The 21,458-nt window shown below is 41.9% G+C and overlaps 1 protein-coding gene across 6 annotated transcripts in view; it reads left to right on the forward strand.

Moving 5' to 3' along the window:
- PAK3 (p21 (RAC1) activated kinase 3) overlaps positions 1-21,458 on the forward strand; it is a 208,012-nt gene that overhangs the window by 118,925 nt on the left and 67,629 nt on the right. For all 6 annotated transcript variants that reach the window (XM_077285159.1, XM_077285161.1, XM_077285158.1 and 3 more), the window contains one exon: positions 4,833-5,029. In XM_077285159.1, coding sequence (XP_077141274.1) covers positions 4,855-5,029 — 175 coding nt within the window. In that variant the 5' untranslated portion in view covers positions 4,833-4,854. The remainder of the gene's footprint in view (positions 1-4,832; positions 5,030-21,458) is intronic.

Genomic DNA, 21,458 nt, shown 5'->3' on the forward strand with positions numbered 1-21,458 from the left:
GGACATGTCGCTTTTATTAGTTGCAAAATTTGATTGCTGTTAAACTGACTGTGCTGCCAGATGAGCCCCAGCGGCTGTGGCGCCTGTATTACTCCTGAGCATATTAAAAATTAATAATCTCGACAGTGTTTAACTAAAATTAAGTATTTATTTCCAATATAAGAAATCGGAGTAATTGTTAAATTTTGGCTGCTGTCTTGTGCATTTAGATTTGCCATTTAAAGCAAACCTGTCAGCAGGATTTTGCTAAGTAAACTACTGGCATTTTCAGGTTGGAAGTGTTAATCTGATAAAAATTATATCAAGGGTGTATAAATCCGTCTTGTGGTTCTTGTGTAATCAGTGTTAGAAGTTTTGAGTTAATGATATACCCGTTCTCTGGGGCAGGACTGTAGGCAGTCTTATCTTCCTGCTCTAAGCCTCAGAAACCAAGGAAAGACCTGCCCATAGGCTGCCCCGAAGCACAAGCATGTTCCACATCAGAGAGACAAACTGTTTGTGCTTCGGGGCGGCCTGTGGGCAGGTCTCTCCTTGGTTTCTCTGTCTTCGAGCAGAAAGATAAAACTCTGCCTATAGGCTCACCCCGGACTACGGGTATATCTTTAACTGAAAACTTCTAACACTGATTACACAAGAACCACAAGATAGATTTCTTCACCCCATGTTTTATGTTAATCAGTTTAACACTGCCAACTTGACAATGCCTGTAGTTTACTTAGCAAAATCCTGCTGACAGGTTCGCTTTAAAGGGAATCCGAGTAAATTCTTGCTGCTCAAAGCACAATCATCATGAATCCATGACCGACTCCATTATTTAAACTATATTGCATTATATGCAATTTTTTGTTTTTGTTTTATATATAAGTTGCGCCCAGGAACCTGGATTTGCTGAAAAAGGACCCCTTAAAAGGTAGTTTTATTATTTTTATAGCTCCATATGAAAAGCGCTGATTTACCTGAGTAGGGTGAGGTATGTCATCAGATGTGTGGAATGAATTGGAGCTTGAGATTTTAGGATTTAAATTCTGATCAACATGTAGTCAGATGAGATCCTTTACCTCATGGGAGGTGTCATCCTGTCACAGGTGTGTCAGAGGCTGCAGACAGTCGCAGTGCATCTAGCAGAAGGTCTCAGAGGTTGGCTTTGCAGGCTCCGTCCTAGTCCTTCTGACTTTAGGACCCAGTGGCAACCTCCCCCGGCTCTAGTTGACACACCTTGACAGGGGTGTTTATAACTCCCAGCTGGCTGCTGGGAGTTGCCGGTGATATTTCCATTACCATTTCCCTGTTGAGGCTTGGAGCTATAGCAGTCGGCTATCTTTCTCTTTGGTGTTTGGAGGACTTCTATGTTTCTCTCTGAGTCTGCTCAAGCTAAGTGTTTCCCTTGTTTGTGTATCCCATCTGTCTTCAGTGGTAGTGGGGATGCACTAGTGCTTATCCTGTCCTTCCTTATGCAGGGGTTAGGTATTCTGCTCGGCGATAGGTGCAGAACCTATATAGGGACGCTTGCGGCAGACAGGGTGATGTTAGATCTGCCTAGGGGTCTCCACTCCCCCCTTCCCTAGTGTTAGTTCCCTTCCCCTTATCCGTTCGTGTTGCACTTAGCCTTTCCTACACTGTGTGTGACACATCCGTTCTACCAAACGTGAAGAAAGTCTCTCTTGCACGTTGCAGAGGCATGTCCATGCTAGTGTTCTTATCCAGTAGCACAGCAGATGTCATCTCTGGAATCTTTTTCCATCGTATGGGTCATATTCCATCCATTAGACTTTTTCCCATCCTTACGTCTGTCACATGCACACAGTAATGTAACCTCAAAGCTTGAGGGAGAGGATATTTCTAGAATTGTGGCTCACCAAACCACCCTCCCCCCTTCCCACCACAGATTTGTACAAAATATCGTTGTGTGAAAATATACAATTTTATTCAATTAAAACAAAAAAGGAAAAATAACTCTAAGGTCGTATTTGAGTGTTTCTCTGCGGTGAATAGCATTACAGAAGGAAACCAAGGCTGTGCTTACAGCTGGTCGAGGTCAAAATGGTGAATTTAAACAGAGCACAGGAGAGTATTCTATAAGGATACTGCTATTTCATTATGCAGGTCACAATGGACAAACAGAATTTGAGTTGTTAAATTTTGTGCCTTTCCGACATTAGTTTCAGAGTCAACATTATTCCTAATGAAGCAGTCAGAACAGTTCTGTATTCTGTAATTGGTGGCTGCAGCCAAATGAGGCTCGTATTCTTCTAGGGTCACAGTAACACGACTTCAGTCTCCATAGAGAACTTGTGACGAACTGGAACGGCATAGAGTAACCTTCCGAGTTAATGAATGGAAGCGGCGTTACTAATACAAGAGCGCTGTGTCTTTTCTTAAATGCACATCCTGTAGCCTGTGCTCTTTTCAGAAGATACTTTTTATCATGTTCTTCAAAGCAAATTACAACATCCTCAAACCTTGCGTGAGATCAATAGGCAAAAAAAAAAGCCAACTGGGTATTGTATTTCATTACGAATGTGCTATGATCAATATATAATATTACCACTTAATAACTCACACAATACACCACTGTATAATATTGTAGAGGGAGTCTCATGTATGGGTCGCTATGTATCCTTGCCTCGATCTTGACCATGTTTGATACTTTTTATCGTGGATCATGCTGGATCCTTTATCGGGCATACAATTCTGAGAGAGAGAGAATGAATTGAAAATGCAGGAACGGGGCATTCTCAGTGCGAAAAAATACAGAATCAGTAGCCGTGCATGTGTAACAGCCGCGAGACATGCAGCTGCGGGGACTTGAACATATTATTCGAGCACGCCCAAGCTACTCTGATTACACTCGAGCATGCTCAGATAGCACCTTATCCTTATCGCATGCTCGCTCATCACTAATGGGCAAGCTAATGCTCCACGGAGGTCTGTGACACCAACAAAGGTAACAAAGACTTGTGCTGTGGTCAGCTGTCTCTGATGGAATACATTTTAATGGATTGGCAGTGTGTATGTACCTTGTTGCTCAATTAAATTCCTCATGACCGCATTGTTGTATTCAAGGGTTATCTCCTATCTAGTGCTTAGGGGATAACTTGGTTAGGCTGGAATATCCCTTTAAGAGAATCTATTGTTTAAGAGAATGTTCGTTTTACTAATTACTTAAATTCTTCATAATACAATTGTGTATTTTTTTTTCTTTAACTGTGTGCTGTAATTCCTCTGTTATGCCTCCTGGGAATGTAGCAATCTGACAACTGGGTGTTATTGTTAATAGTGTGTCCCCGCACAGTCTCGCACTGTCCAATCAGAGCTCACAATGTCAGTGTAGGGACACACACCCCTTTGGCTTATTTAAACATATCCAAGTAAACCAAAAAGGCCAGCCTATAATTCCTGCTCCTCAACACAAGTCTGGAAAGCTTGCAATTTGTTACCATCTTTTCAGTTAGCCATTAAAAGGTATCAACTACCGAGGACTCTCAATTCTATATTTTTCCCTCCACACAACTACAATTTAAGGAAGTACACTATAAAAAACATCTTCATAAAAAGTTAAAAGGACACAATTAAAATAGAATGCTGTACTAGAGGACTAAACATCCGACTGTGCAAAATTGTATCTTACTGAATAGTACCGTAAATACATCAGGTTTTCAATAATCTTGCCAAACGGAGACTAACTACATTGATACAAGAAATCGACACACGTGCATCAACTCCAATTCAGAACAAGTATACAGCCCTCAATCCACATGGTTTAGTACACATACCAACCATGTGGAGACGATGTATTCCAAAATGGGGAAGCTAAAAATGAGAAAATAAAGAGAAACCTGTGAGCAGAAGGTGGCATGTATGCCAAAGGTAATCTAAAGGACTGTCGGTGACACCCTAACATGCGTTTTGCATGGAGAGTATGATAGTCATATGTTTCTAGTAGATATCACAGAGAATGGCGCAATGATGATTTTCTTTTAAAAGTGCTCCAGTATTTCATACAAGTGTTACCAAGAATTTACTAGAAAAAGCAAATGTGGAGAGCTGACAAGGTCATCTTTACCCAAAATAAGTATAGTTGTAAAGTGCTTGTTAAAAAAAAAAAGTTACTTTTTCAATGTACTAGTTTTCTGTTTATTAAATTTAGCACTATTCTCCTGATATAACTTATTTCCTATCTATTCACGGTTTCCTTGGGAGCCAGCCACCGCTGCAGCTTGTAAGCACTGCACTGACGCTGGTCGGGATCGCTGTTAGCTCTCGACACTGGCCAACTTCAATGGTGACACACTTCCAATGCTGCAGAAGCAAAGATGTCTCATACTGAAGCAAATGTGCACACAGATCAGGCCATGATGATGACGCTGGTCTGAGCTGTCAATCCAGCAGGATTGCCCATCCCCAGTAATCAGAAAATCTACTGGCTGGGGAGCGGTGCGCTCCTGGGCACAGGAATAGCCTTTAAATTCTGGCAAGAATGGAAACATTTTGCTTGTGTGTGATAGGATCTTCTTATGTGAGTGTTGTCAGAGACTTTCATCTATTCTTTGTAGCCTGTGTCTTGTAATGTTCACCAGATCGATGTGTAATAATTGTGGGTTTGTCCAAGATAACGCTACCAAAAGATCCCAAAGGTGTCAGAGGGCACGGTAACTAGACTACTCCTCTTGTGAACTGTGTTAGTAAGGCTTTGAGCCCATCCTACAGTATGCGGGAACCATTAAATGGCTAAGTTCTGTACATAAAGGATATATGTGTATATAAAGTTCATGTAGACGCCATCCTAGAAATATCTGCAATGTGTAAATGCCTTTTATCTTTTCTGTTTGCAGGAGGCTGTGAGGACTGCTGAAGATGTCCGATAGTGTGGATATTGAAGAAAAACCTCCAGCCCCCCCTCTTAGAATGAACAGTAATAACCGTGATTCTTCAGCGTTAAATCACTGCTCGAAACCACTACCCATGGCACCCGAGGAGAAGAACAAGAAGGCCAGGCTGCGCTCTATTTTCCCAGGAGGAGGGGACAAAAGTAAAGTATCTGTGTATAACTTTAGGAGCCTTGACTGTCATGATGTTGTTTTTTTTCCTATAATTTTTTTGTTTTTTACGTTTCTTGGTTTAAAGCACCACTCCAGCATTTTTTTTTTATATATTTTTTTTCATTGCACCATTGGAGTGGCGCTTTAGATGTAATTCCCCTGCCCCCTGTGTCATACTCACCTGCCGCCACCTTCATCCTATTCCTGCGTTGCTCCCATTGGTCTCCGGCGAGAAGTGGCCTGCCGGCAGCTGCAGTATTTCATGGAGGTCACTTTTAAATAGTTCTCTGAGAGCCGTCTTCTGGCTCTCATAGACTTGCATTGAGCTCTTGTGACGTAACTTCTGACTTCCAGCCAGTCAGAAGTTTTGGGCACAATATGACGCCACAGTACTGGAGGGGTGCCTGTAAAAGGTGAAGCCGCCAGAAGGTGAGTATAAGAACCGGGACAAGGGGCTTCCTTTTTAAAGCTCCACTCTAGCGCTGAAATAAGAAGACAAATGCTTTAAGTAGCCATTCATATTGTATAAAGGACGATGGGAGGCTGCTGCAGTCTGGTATTGGGAAGTATGACATACACATTGAGGAATTTCCTAAATGAAGTCACTACATAAAAAAAACAAGTATATATACAGTGCATTGGTCACAAGGAGTAAGTTAATCTAAAATGTGAAGAGCGGTACTAATGTGTTACAAAAAACAGGAAAAATGCTTCGGGTAATGTAGTTTTCTCATGTGTTAGCCCTGTGAAATCAGGCTTTGGGAAAGTATCAATACGCTCCGAGGGCACAAACACCCCCTCAATGTACTTTTTATGTGGTGAAGCAGCTTGATTTCCCAGCATTTTTATTTTTGTCCTAGGACCTATACAACCATGACGTAGACTCCTTTTAAATAGAGGAATTTACGTTCAAGACAAATCCACTTTAAATGTGGTGTTCTGCTGTAATGCATCTACTATATATTGTAACACAATATCTTGTAGCAGAAGTAGTATTATTGGAGAGGTAAAGCTGTTCATCTGTCTTTATTACTTTTGGACTTTCTTTAACGACTCAAAATCCAGTTAATCCACCAGAAAAAACAGTCTAAGACCCAATTCATCAAACTGGTTTCGCACAAAACACTAGTCTTGATGAATGGGAATCTATAAGTGTATAGAATATCCGTTCACAATAAATGTATGTAACCCGAACAGACAGAAGAAAACTCTATATATGAAAGGTGTGTAAATTATCCATGCAAGGGAAAGCTTACATCTGTTGAAGTCGAGAGGTTTGGACTGCACCTTTAATTACCATGATGTGGAACAGACTCCCAGAAAGGAAATGCCTTCATCATTGATCGCTCCAGACTAAGCAGTGTAACCCCGTCTTAGAGGACTATTACTTGTTATCTTGTAAATCATACCCACATGTTTTAACAATTTGGGTATTTGCCATTAAGTGTAAGGTTACTAGGCTGCTTTTCATCAGAAAAGCTTACATTTCAGTGCCAAGGGACTACGGCGAACGCACGGAAATATACCTGGAATTGTCTTTCCAACCACATCGGGGGTATTTATGAATCATTGGGGAACAGAGTGGTGACGTTTATATTCCCATGTTTCAGGTACTGTCCATAAAGTGGGGTCTATTGTAAAAACAGAATATTCTTCGTGGGATTGAATGGGATTAGAAGAAAACTCTGGTTTTGCCATCCATAACACCACCTTAGTCCATGCCCTCAGAGGAGATACAATACCAGTCACATCCCATGGACATGAGTGGCAGTATTGCTGAAAATAAAGAATTTTTCAAGTTTCATACTACCCCTCTAAAGCAAGCACCATCTCAAATCCCCAGGGCTCAGTCCTTGGCCCCCTTCTCTTCTCCCTCTACACGGCCCCAATTAGACAGACCATCAGCAGATTTGGCTTTCAGTACCATCTTTATGCTGATGACACACAACTATACACGTCATCCCCTGACCTTACCCCCGCTGTACTACAGAACGCCACTGACTGTCTGTCCGCAGTCTCCAACATCATGTCCGCTCTCTATCTGAAACTCAACCTCTCCAAAACTGAACTTCTTCTGCTCCCGCCATCTACTAACCTCTCTAAATCTGACATTTCCCTCTCCGTGGGTGGCACCATAATAACACCCTGGCAGCAGGCACGCTGTCTGGGTGTTTTGTTTGACTCCGATCTCTCCTTCACATCCCATATACAATCTCTTGCCCGCTCGTGCCGCTTACACCTAAAGAACATCTCTAGAATCCGCCCTTTTCTCACCATGGAGACAACAAAAGTCCTCACTGTCGCCCTTATCCACTCCCGCCTGGACTGCTGCAATGCTCTATTGGCCTCCCCCTTACTCGACTTTCCCCTCTCCAGTCTATCCTTAAGGCAGCAGCCAGGGTCGTCCATCTAGCTAATCGTTACTCAGATGCATCCGCTCTTCGCCAATCATTACACTGGCTGCCCATTCATTACAGGATACAATTTAAAGTTCTTGTTCTCACCCACAAAGCTCTCCACAGTGTGGCACCCCCTTACATCTCCTCCCTCATTTCGGTCTATCGGCCTAACCGACCACTGCGCTCTGCAAATGACTTTTGACTAACCTCTGCACTAATCCGTACCTCCCACTCCCGACTCCAAGACTTCTCCCGTGCTGTGCCAATCCTCTGGAATGCTCTACCACAAGATATTAGGACCATCCATAGTTTTAGGCGCTCCCTCAAAACACATTTGTTCAGAGCTGCCTACCACATTAACTAATCAAAGTCATTTTATGTGTGTGTGTGTGTGTGTAGCCCTTTCACTATCTCCATCTATCCCCCACCCTGTGAAGATGGCTGGACCATCATTGTAAATACACCATTGTAAATACACACCTGTACTTTGTATCTCCCCCACCTCATTGTAGATTGTAAGCTCTCACGAGCAGGGTCGTCTTATTTTGCTTTATTATTGTATTACTAACATTGTTACCTATGATTGTTGTTTGAAACTGTTAAACTGTAAAGCGCTGCGGAATATGTTGGCGCTATATAAATAAAGATTATTATTATTATTAAATCAATGGGATCCTAAGATACTGATGTGAGTTTCCTACATTGAAAAAGAGGGACCGTTCTAAATAAATATATATATATATATATATATATATATATATATATATATATATATATATATATATATATATATATATATATATATAGTACCGATACCGTATTTGGTTCTCAGCTGGGAGAAAGGTTAGGTGTATAAGGGGCTCCAGCATCTGAATGAAATATATTATTATAATATATTAATTCAATAGTTCTTTAGATTGAATGCAACTTTATTTTACTGTATTATGTAACAAACTGTTCTTCATAACCTACTGACCTTATAGATTTTTGGCATTGGATAATCTGATGTTCCATTTTGGCCCTTTAATGCACTTTTACATTAAGCTGCTGAATGTGGCAAGGTGATAAAATCCAATATTCTAAAAAGAAAAAAGAACCCCCCAAACCTCACTGAAATATTGCTTTTTTTCGCGTTAACCACGAAGTCGGATACTGGATTCACACTTCCTGTTCTGTCCAGAAGACTTTTTTTCAGCAGTTTTATAATTTAGTGGCCGGATTACAATGAAAGTTAACATCTCTGCATACAGTAGATGACCTGGGATCAATTATCTTGCAATAAGTGCTGTCACAGCTAACCTCCTCCCGCTTCCTTCACAATGACTTTTGCTCTTATAATACTAATATATAAAGAAATAAGCTCTGAGTCAGTCTTACTGCTAATGTCAATGTGAAGAACAGGAAGGATGAGTCTAAAATTAGGCCTAGTAGCCAGTGTGATATTTGTAAGATTTTTTTTTAGGTCTTCCAACATGAATAAGAGAGAGAGAAGAGAGTCAAATCCATTCAACCTCAAACTTCAAATGAAATTTAGATTTTTTCAGAGTCAGATTTTTTTTTTATTTGCTTAGTACAAATCCAGCAAAATGTTTAAAAGGGGTTGAAAAAAATGTAAATCTGCTTCCTCCTTTCCGACCTGTCAGTCTCCACAGAGCTGCCCACCTGGTCCTCGCAGCATCGGCCTAGTCTTCAGTCTTCATCTGCACAGCCCCAGTCAGTGCTGCAACGCCTCTGGCGCATGGCAATATTTTGAAATAGCCATTTTAGCCACCCAAAAAGATACTTGGGCAAATTTCGAGATGCCCCTTTTGCTTACTGACATATGAAAACATACCTACTGATTTATGGATCTAAAGACTCATTAACATGGCTGACATCTGCCTATAAATAAACGCCTCTCTAAGGCTACGTTCACATTTGCGTTGTTGGGCGCAGCGTCGCCGACGCATGCGTCATGCGCCCCTATCTTTAACATGGGGGGCGCATGGACATGCGCCGGTATGCGTTGTACTGTGTTTTACGACACATGAGTCATATAGACGCACAAGACAGGGCGCAGGGGACGCTACTTTTCCCTGCGCCGAAAGTCCTGATCTGTAGGATCTTATGACAACACATGCGTCGCAAAACGCTGCGTTGTTGGTTGCGTCGCGTCGCCGACGCTGCGCCCAACAACGCAAATGTGAACGTAGCCTAATATGTACATCGATTATTAATCAACGATCAATCTTTCTGTCACTATATATAGCATGAGTGTTGTCGCCAGCACATCCTTATTTACATGGGGCGATGGACAACTGATCAACAGTATGTCTCATTTAGTGTCTCTTTATTGACTTATCAACGTATTATTATTTTATGGGCTGTATGTGAAGAAATTCCTCAAATTATTCCAGTTTTGTGATCGGCCGGACTGTTCTGTTGCTGTATGTAAGTACAGGCCAACGATCAAAACTTCCTCCACAGGGCCTTGCTTAAAATGTATCTGATTTCGCCCTGTGGACCATGCCCAACTCCATTTGACCCTACATTTTATAAACTATGCACAAAGGGGCAAGGACTTGAGGATGATCATCCATTCTTGTGTCACTGTTCTACCCATAAACTTTGCTTTCTGTGTCTACAGTGGTATCCAGACCAGGGCAAACGCAGACTTTGGGATCAATTACTCTCTCCAACCATATGAGTTAGTGCTGGAAAAGGAGCACTACAACAGCCATATTAACAGCCCTGGACAGGGGCCAAATCCTAGATAATGGGGGACTATCAGGAAAATCACAACAGTCAAGACAAAAAAATCCAATTTTTTTTTTTGGTGGGGGACAGCACAGCAATAATATCACTAAGAAATGTTACATTTTCTTTCTCTCCACAATCCAAAGAAAGTCTTGAGAAGCTAGAAATGACAGGTCTAACTTCTCCAGAGAATGTGAAAGACCACATAAAATGACAGGGGAAAGCCCATACACTATGGCCATTGAAAAAGCATTGGGACAAACCAAGGGGCATCAACAGACCCAGGGTGGTAGGATAAGTTTGGAAGTTGCTATTCCTCCGCCATGCCAGGTTGCATCCTTTCCAGCATTTTTTCCAGTATATTTAAAAGCATGACATCACTGATGTTACAGTTGTCCCTTCTAAGAAATTTTGTAGCCTCTTCAGAAGGCCTCGGTAAGCAAAACCGGTGCCTCATCACCTGCCAAAAGTGGATCTTAAGGTAACACATACTCTAGTTTATAGGCTGCATGATATAATCAGTCACCTCACCACATTATCCTTGTTCAAATGCTCCATTATATACAGCCTTGAATTCCATAGGATTGCAATGTCAGAAAACAGGCAGCGCTCAGTCATGTCGCTCGGTCACTGCAAAGACTTCAGGCTGTTCTTTGCAACATAAAAACAGATCAAGTGCCCACACATTCTCCTAGAAAACCAAGATTAAGTGGGTATATTTGTTTAAATTTTTTTGCTCAATCAAGTTGAGCGCGTGGAGTGGAGCATTCATCGAGTATGTGCTACTTGAGGTTACCAAGTTGCCCAAGGAGCCATCCAGTGTGACATTTGATGATGCTCTGTTGATGCTGTGGACAGGGAGATGACAACAACACCAAACCAAAACACAAGGATTCCTAAAATATAACTTTTAATAATCAAAGTTAAAATACACAGTTCTGAATTGAAGACAATACAATATAAAAATTACAAGGGAATTAACTGACCCCTGTCAAAACCCTATTCCTATCCACTACCTATATGCGGGGGTAGGCACCCTAATTTTCTGCGGTTGGCGCCCCCACTCATCGATGGCTGGCCCTACAGGCCCTACAATTGCCCTATTATACCAATAAGGTAGTGTCACAATTATGAACCCAAAACCAAAAATATCATAACAAATAATCAAAATAGTATAAATAAATAAGAAAAAATTAGTAAAAACAAACTAAACAAAAAAACAAAAATTCATGTTCTTTTGCCCAAGCTGCGGATTCTCAATAGACTGTTCGTATATCATGTATCCTTGGGGGTATATAGTACGATAAGCAGGTAGAGAGCCCCAGTTACTTCATTTATAATGATCTACAGACCAAAAAATTAACATAAAGAATTAGCAAAAAACAATCTAAATAAATGAGAAAAAATTAGAAAAACCAAACAAAACAAAACAAACGCAAAAATTAGTTTTTTGCCCGGACTGAGACCCCCAAATCACATGTCCAGTATATTTGGGGTATTAGATGCAGGAAATAGATAGAAAAACCCCAATCACCTTATTTACTGTAATCTGCAAATTTTAACCAAAATATCATAAAAAATAAACAAAAATTGTATGAAAACCATATAATAAAAAATAATCAAAACAAACAAAACAAAAAAACTGAAAAATAGTTCAATAACCAACAGCTTGAATGCCCCAATAGGGTATATAGACCAGGTGTAACCTTTTGGGCCAATAGAAAAAGGGAATATTATTGTCCCATTTATGCACAAAAGACTCAGTTATGGAAAACCACTTAAAAGACCAAAAAAGATGTCTATACACGGTTCTCACACAGTGGTGGGATGTCCATATAGAAAGCCTCCTTCAATATCAAGGCTAACTCAAAAATAGTCATTTCAAAAAGTGGAAATACCAGAGTATAATGCAGTCCTTATCCCAAAATTATGGGTATATCCTGTAGAAGAGTTTATTCCAATGGCAGTATTATATATAGGCCAAATTAAAACGTACTTGACACGGAGAAGAGATGAGGATATGACCCGTCCAGTATGTTGAAATCCTTCAATCTTGTTATAAAGCTAAATCCAGCAGTCATATAGGTGGCCATGCATCATGCCACAAAAGATAGTCATTCAGCCACATCAGGCATATCAGGCATATCGATGCAACAGCAGTTTAGATGGCCATATCCTATAGATTAATACCGATCCTTATGTCACATTTGGCACCTCACTCATCTGATCCACAGAGAGCTTTTATTCTATGCTGCGGATATCAATTCAGCCGCCATGTCACCAAGATGGTCAAATCAACCCTTTTACTCATCTGATGTAGATAGAATCCTTTAGCCATGCTGCGAATACCAGTCCAGCCATTAGGACATCTTAATCCAGGATATCGTCCCTTACAGTGCCCAACGCGTTTCCCCCCCGTGGGAAAAACGGGGGTTCATCAGGGGTACCCACCGTCCGAACAATACAGGCGGTGAGGAGATAGTGACAAACGCTCATTCACATTCTATATATATAGCCACTCACCGGCTTCATTTCCACGTGGACCCTGTCTCCACCCACCGAAGTGCGCCGCCATCCATCCCTCTGGAACGCACGCTGCCGCCCTCATTGATGACGTGAGGGCGGACAGCGTCCATGTGGGATAAGGCTCCGCCCACCCTTCTCAGCGCCGCTGTATACTCCTGGAACGCAAGCTAAGGCCCATACTGATGACCCAGACTGACAGCGTTCATGTGAGACTCAACTCCGCCCACCCTAGGTACAGCCTTCTCCCCAGCTCGAGCGCAAATGTACTCCAGCTAGCAGAGAGACTTAAATGGAAAATACCACATAGGGGATAAAAAAACGGGCATTGGAGAAACCACAACTGCACTTTGAGTGCCACAAAGGAGATCTATATTATATCAGCAGTGAGATAAAGAGTCTAAGCCTCCCACATACATCGGGGGAGGATATACAGTATATACCTGCTAATCAGCCAGCACACTCAAGGGGCCAACAAAAAAAAAAAAAAAAAAGGAAAAGAAAAAGAAAAGAAGAAAAAGAGGGGGCTAACGAATATTACTACCACAAACAAAAGACTATACTAATATCTAATTGGGGGTACAAAAATAAGTGTCATATATATATACATCCAACATCTCAATATGTCCCCAATTCTTATAAATTACACACTCCCCCCTATCATTTTCCCTTTCTGTTGTGATACACATATATAGAATGAATGAAAGCAAGTTCAAAAAGCATAAAAACAAAAAAGAACCATAATACACCAATTATAAAAAATAATCAAAACAGGCCCCAATCGGCCCAGGCAGTAGAAGATACAAAATTTTTTATTTATACCAGGCTAGATAAAACTTACAAAAGACAGCTGTTCATTGAGGCCAGAAGGGCTCACCGACCCCATCAAATAGATCCACCTTGTCTCACGTTGGACAATCCTCAAATCCCAATCCCCCGATCTAGCGGAAAAGGGGATAGTCTCCATAACCATGAAGGCCAAGGACCCAGGATCACCCCCATGGACTGTATTCACATGTCGAGCCAAGGGGGTATCCCTTTTATGCCTAATGTCCCCCAGATGTTCTCCAATGCGGACACGGAATTCGCGTTTCGTCTTTCCCACATAATCTTTGGGACACCCGCAGGTACACAAATACACCACCCCCTTCGTCCTACAGTTTGCAAAGTGTCTCATCTGAAAGATTCTACCCGTTGCCGAACTCTTAAATGATTTTGTGACTCTGACATATTTACAGAAAGAGCAGTGTCCACATCTAAAGGTTCCAAGGGACCTATTTTCCAACCAGGTACCTGGCCTTTTTGGAGGTTCAAAGTGGCTCCGCACCACAATATCTCTAATAGACCTGCCACGTCTGTACGTGACTGAAGGGTAGGGGGATATGTGTGCACTAATGTCTGGATCGGATCTCAGAATTTGCCAATGTTTTCTAAGAATCTGGGAAATCCGACCAGACTGGTCGTCATAGGTGCCAATTAAACGAGTGATCGGTGTCATATCCTCATCCCTTCTCCGCATCAACAGTGAAGTCCGGTTGGTCTTTCTTGCAATCTGATACGCGGAATTAACAATATCCCTAGGATACCCCCTATCTTCAAACCGATGTCTAAGGTCCAGGGACTTGGTTTCAAAGTCCCCCACTCCTGAACAGTTTCTACGCAATCTAAGAAACTGTCCCTTCGGAATTCCTCTCTTAAGGGGGCAAGGGTGGTGACTCTCCCACCTTAATAGGCTATTTGTTGCCGTTGGTTTTCTAAATATGGTGGTGCTCAGGAGGCCATCATTTTGTCTAGAGATTAAGACATCAAGAAAGGTGATCTTATCCACCCCAATCTCATACGTGAACACCATACCCTCGATGTTGCTGTTGAGGTATTGCATAAATCCTTTAAAAGACTCAATGTCCCCTTTCCAAAAAACCAAAATATCATCTATGTAACGGCCCCAGAATACTATCCTGGGGCCCCATAGATCATCCTCCTCTCGAAAAACAAACGTGTCCTCCCACCAGCCCAGGAGCAAATTAGCATACGTGGGGGCACAAGGGCTCCCCATCGCTGTGCCCCTGAGCTGGTGGTAAAACTTGCCATGAAAAAGAAAAAAATTCCGTCTTAACACAAAGTCCAAGAGTTTCATCAGGAATTCATTATGTGGTCCAAGGTGTATACCTCTTTCCCTCAGGAAAAATCTCACAGCTCCCAAGCCATCTTGATGTCTAATGCTACTGTACAGTGCCTCGACATCAATCGAGGCAATAATTGTATCTTCCTCAATTGTAATTCCCTCTAATTTTGTGAGGAGGTCACCTGTATCCCTAATGTAAGAGGGTAGGGCCAGCACGAAGGGATGCAAAAGCCTGTCTAAATAGACACTACAGTTCTGCGTCAAAGCACCTATCCCTGATACAATAGGGCGACCCCTCAAAGGGGTAGTGCCCTTATGCACCTTTGGGAGTGCATAAAATGTAGCAATAGTAGGTGATTTGGGTAAAAGGAAATCAAACTCCTTTTTAGAGATTAATCTCTGTTCCAATGCCAATGTGAGAATTTCGGTGAGTTCCTGTAGGAATACATGAGTTGGATCACATCTGAGAATATCATATGAGTCCCTATCCGACACAATGGCCAGACACATGTCTACATAGTCCCGGGTGTCCATGATGACCACATTACCGCCTTTGTCTGAAGGCTTAATCACAATAAAGTGATTATTTTTTAGACCATCCAATGCTCTTTTTTCGACACCTGACAGGTTAGGGAAAGTTGAATCAAAGCTTGGATCTATCCTATTAATTTCATCCGTCACCAGTTTTTGAAAAATTTCAATGCTGCCATATTCACTTGGCGGGGGCATCCTCCTATTGATCGGTTTTAGTTTAGAGAAGGGACCTTCGCCCAAGGGGCGGGATCCCTCCTCAGCAAGATCCTCCAATACCTCCAGATCAGCGAGATCTGACTGTGAGATGCCTAATTGTTGACATTTTTGTGCATCGTTTTTTTGAAAAAAACGTTTCCATTTTAATTTTCTGGTGAACAGATTAAGATCCTTCACCCAATTAAAGGGGTCAAACCTGGTGGTTGGGACAAAACTAAGGCCGAGGGATAAAACATCCCTCTCAATTGTTGTTAAATTATGGGAGGACAGATTCACAACCTGATTCTTATCCTCCACGAGTCCTACCTTAGTTGGCCTCCAAGAGGTCGGGTTCTCAGATAATAGGGGATGTTCCCTCGATCCTCTAAAAAAGAGGATGAGGAAGATGCAGACGAATATCCCCTCTCCGAGCTTCGGTTCTGCCATCTCCGGCCTCGTTTACCTCGACCCCTATTTCTCAATTGTTGCCTAGGCACAAACCCCCTTGAGGCAGAATCAACGTCAGAGGACTCAATATCCGAGGAAGATACCTCGTTACCACTTGTCGGAGGAACCTGTAATGAGGGATAGGCCCGTTTCTCTTTAAATTCAGCACTATCCTTCAAAAAGCGTTTATGTTTCCTATCCTTAATCTCTAAATGAAACCTATCTACCGCTATTTTTAAGGATTCCTCTCTAGTAGGAAAATCCGGGTCCGTTTTAAATTTTAGAGTTTTCTCGATCAGTTCCTTCAAAATCTTAGCTGTTTTTTCAAAAGTATTCTGTTCCTCCTCAACTAAAATCTGCATGAATCTAATAGATGATAAAATAGATTCCTCCTCCCATTTAGAAAAAATGGGAGGAGGAATCTATTTTATCATCTATTAGATTCATGCAGATTTTAGTTGAGGAGGAACAGAATACTTTTGAAAAAACAGCTAAGATTTTGAAGGAACTGATCGAGAAAACTCTAAAATTTAAAACGGACCCGGATTTTCCTACTAGAGAGGAATCCTTAAAAATAGCGGTAGATAGGTTTCATTTAGAGATTAAGGATAGGAAACATAAACGCTTTTTGAAGGATAGTGCTGAATTTAAAGAGAAACGGGCCTATCCCTCATTACAGGTTCCTCCGACAAGTGGTAACGAGGTATCTTCCTCGGATATTGAGTCCTCTGACGTTGATTCTGCCTCAAGGGGGTTTGTGCCTAGGCAACAATTGAGAAATAGGGGTCGAGGTAAACGAGGCCGGAGATGGCAGAACCGAAGCTCGGAGAGGGGATATTCGTCTGCATCTTCCTCATCCTCTTTTTTAGAGGATCGAGGGAACATCCCCTATTATCTGAGAACCCGACCTCTTGGAGGCCAACTAAGGTAGGACTCGTGGAGGATAAGAATCAGGTTGTGAATCTGTCCTCCCATAATTTAACAACAATTGAGAGGGATGTTTTATCCCTCGGCCTTAGTTTTGTCCCAACCACCAGGTTTGACCCCTTTAATTGGGTGAAGGATCTTAATCTGTTCACCAGAAAATTAAAATGGAAACGTTTTTTTCAAAAAAACGATGCACAAAAATGTCAACAATTAGGCATCTCACAGTCAGATCTCGCTGATCTGGAGGTATTGGAGGATCTTGCTGAGGAGGGATCCCGCCCCTTGGGCGAAGGTCCCTTCTCTAAACTAAAACCGATCAATAGGAGGATGCCCCCGCCAAGTGAATATGGCAGCATTGAAATTTTTCAAAAACTGGTGACGGATGAAATTAATAGGATAGATCCAAGCTTTGATTCAACTTTCCCTAACCTGTCAGGTGTCGAAAAAAGAGCATTGGATGGTCTAAAAAATAATCACTTTATTGTGATTAAGCCTTCAGACAAAGGCGGTAATGTGGTCATCATGGACACCCGGGACTATGTAGACATGTGTCTGGCCATTGTGTCGGATAGGGACTCATATGATATTCTCAGATGTGATCCAACTCATGTATTCCTACAGGAACTCACCGAAATTCTCACATTGGCATTGGAACAGAGATTAATCTCTAAAAAGGAGTTTGATTTCCTTTTACCCAAATCACCTACTATTGCTACATTTTATGCACTCCCAAAGGTGCATAAGGGCACTACCCCTTTGAGGGGTCGCCCTATTGTATCAGGGATAGGTGCTTTGACGCAGAACTGTAGTGTCTATTTAGACAGGCTTTTGCGTCCCTTCGTGCTGGCCCTACCCTCTTACATTAGGGATACAGGTGACCTCCTCACAAAATTAGAGGGAATTACAATTGAGGAAGATACAATTATTGCCTCGATTGATGTCGAGGCACTGTACAGTAGCATTAGACATCAAGATGGCTTGGGAGCTGTGAGATTTTTCCTGAGGGAAAGAGGTATACACCTTGGACCACATAATGAATTCCTGATGAAACTCTTGGACTTTGTGTTAAGACGGAATTTTTTTCTTTTTCATGGCAAGTTTTACCACCAGCTCAGGGGCACAGCGATGGGGAGCCCTTGTGCCCCCACGTATGCTAATTTGCTCCTGGGCTGGTGGGAGGACACGTTTGTTTTTCGAGAGGAGGATGATCTATGGGGCCCCAGGATAGTATTCTGGGGCCGTTACATAGATGATATTTTGGTTTTTTGGAAAGGGGACATTGAGTCTTTTAAAGGATTTATGCAATACCTCAACAGCAACATCGAGGGTATGGTGTTCACGTATGAGATTGGGGTGGATAAGATCACCTTTCTTGATGTCTTAATCTCTAGACAAAATGATGGCCTCCTGAGCACCACCATATTTAGAAAACCAACGGCAACAAATAGCCTATTAAGGTGGGAGAGTCACCACCCTTGCCCCCTTAAGAGAGGAATTCCGAAGGGACAGTTTCTTAGATTGCGTAGAAACTGTTCAGGAGTGGGGGACTTTGAAACCAAGTCCCTGGACCTTAGACATCGGTTTGAAGATAGGGGGTATCCTAGGGATATTGTTAATTCCGCGTATCAGATTGCAAGAAAGACCAACCGGACTTCACTGTTGATGCGGAGAAGGGATGAGGATATGACACCGATCACTCGTTTAATTGGCACCTATGACGACCAGTCTGGTCGGATTTCCCAGATTCTTAGAAAACATTGGCAAATTCTGAGATCCGATCCAGACATTAGTGCACACATATCCCCCTACCCTTCAGTCACGTACAGACGTGGCAGGTCTATTAGAGATATTGTGGTGCGGAGCCACTTTGAACCTCCAAAAAGGCCAGGTACCTGGTTGGAAAATAGGTCCCTTGGAACCTTTAGATGTGGACACTGCTCTTTCTGTAAATATGTCAGAGTCACAAAATCATTTAAGAGTTCGGCAACGGGTAGAATCTTTCAGATGAGACACTTTGCAAACTGTAGGACGAAGGGGGTGGTGTATTTGTGTACCTGCGGGTGTCCCAAAGATTATGTGGGAAAGACGAAACGCGAATTCCGTGTCCGCATTGGAGAACATCTGGGGGACATTAGGCATAAAAGGGATACCCCCTTGGCTCGACATGTGAATACAGTCCATGGGGGTGATCCTGGGTCCTTGGCCTTCATGGTTATGGAGACTATCCCCTTTTCCGCTAGATCGGGGGATTGGGATTTGAGGATTGTCCAACGTGAGACAAGGTGGATCTATTTGATGGGGTCGGTGAGCCCTTCTGGCCTCAATGAACAGCTGTCTTTTGTAAGTTTTATCTAGCCTGGTATAAATAAAAAATTTTGTATCTTCTACTGCCTGGGCCGATTGGGGCCTGTTTTGATTATTTTTTATAATTGGTGTATTATGGTTCTTTTTTGTTTTTATGCTTTTTGAACTTGCTTTCATTCATTCTATATATGTGTATCACAACAGAAAGGGAAAATGATAGGGGGGAGTGTGTAATTTATAAGAATTGGGGACATATTGAGATGTTGGATGTATATATATATGACACTTATTTTTGTACCCCCAATTAGATATTAGTATAGTCTTTTGTTTGTGGTAGTAATATTCGTTAGCCCCCTCTTTTTCTTCTTTTCTTTTTCTTTTCCTTTTTTTTTTTTTTTTTGTTGGCCCCTTGAGTGTGCTGGCTGATTAGCAGGTATATACTGTATATCCTCCCCCGATGTATGTGGGAGGCTTAGACTCTTTATCTCACTGCTGATATAATATAGATCTCCTTTGTGGCACTCAAAGTGCAGTTGTGGTTTCTCCAATGCCCGTTTTTTTATCCCCTATGTGGTATTTTCCATTTAAGTCTCTCTGCTAGCTGGAGTACATTTGCGCTCGAGCTGGGGAGAAGGCTGTACCTAGGGTGGGCGGAGTTGAGTCTCACATGAACGCTGTCAGTCTGGGTCATCAGTATGGGCCTTAGCTTGCGTTCCAGGAGTATACAGCGGCGCTGAGAAGGGTGGGCGGAGCCTTATCCCACATGGACGCTGTCCGCCCTCACGTCATCAATGAGGGCGGCAGCGTGCGTTCCAGAGGGATGGATGGCGGCGCACTTCGGTGGGTGGAGACAGGGTCCACGTGGAAATGAAGCCGGTGAGTGGCTATATATATAGAATGTGAATGAGCGTTTGTCACTATCTCCTCACCGCCTGTATTGTTCGGACGGTGGGTACCCCTGATGAACCCCCGTTTTTCCCACGGGGGGGAAACGCGTTGGGCACTGTAAGGGACGATATCCTGGATTAAGATGTCCTAATGGCTGGACTGGTATTCGCAGCATGGCTAAAGGATTCTATCTACATCAGATGAGTAAAAGGGTTGATTTGACCATCTTGGTGACATGGCGGCTGAATTGATATCCGCAGCATAGAATAAAAGCTCTCTGTGGATCAGATGAGTGAGGTGCCAAATGTGACATAAGGATCGGTATTAATCTATAGGATATGGCCATCTAAACTGCTGTTGCATCGATATGCCTGATATGCCTGATGTGGCTGAATGACTATCTTTTGTGGCATGATGCATGGCCACCTATATGACTGCTGGATTTAGCTTTATAACAAGATTGAAGGATTTCAACATACTGGACGGGTCATATCCTCATCTCTTCTCCGTGTCAAGTACGTTTTAATTTGGCCTATATATAATACTGCCATTGGAATAAACTCTTCTACAGGATATACCCATAATTTTGGGATAAGGACTGCATTATACTCTGGTATTTCCACTTTTTGAAATGACTATTTTTGAGTTAGCCTTGATATTGAAGGAGGCTTTCTATATGGACATCCCACCACTGTGTGAGAACCGTGTATAGACATCTTTTTTGGTCTTTTAAGTGGTTTTCCATAACTGAGTCTTTTGTGCATAAATGGGACAATAATATTCCCTTTTTCTATTGGCCCAAAAGGTTACACCTGGTCTATATACCCTATTGGGGCATTCAAGCTGTTGGTTATTGAACTATTTTTCAGTTTTTTTGTTTTGTTTGTTTTGATTATTTTTTATTATATGGTTTTCATACAATTTTTGTTTATTTTTTATGATATTTTGGTTAAAATTTGCAGATTACAGTAAATAAGGTGATTGGGGTTTTTCTATCTATTTCCTGCATCTAATACCCCAAATATACTGGACATGTGATTTGGGGGTCTCAGTCCGGGCAAAAAACTAATTTTTGCGTTTGTTTTGTTTTGTTTGGTTTTTCTAATTTTTTCTCATTTATTTAGATTGTTTTTTGCTAATTCTTTATGTTAATTTTTTGGTCTGTAGATCATTATAAATGAAGTAACTGGGGCTCTCTACCTGCTTATCGTACTATATACCCCCAAGGATACATGATATACGAACAGTCTATTGAGAATCCGCAGCTTGGGCAAAAGAACATGAATTTTTGTTTTTTTGTTTAGTTTGTTTTTACTAATTTTTTCTTATTTATTTATACTA

This window comes from Ranitomeya variabilis, chromosome 2, assembly GCF_051348905.1.
Source record: "Ranitomeya variabilis isolate aRanVar5 chromosome 2, aRanVar5.hap1, whole genome shotgun sequence".
NCBI classification, from domain to species: Eukaryota; Metazoa; Chordata; class Amphibia; order Anura; family Dendrobatidae; genus Ranitomeya; species Ranitomeya variabilis.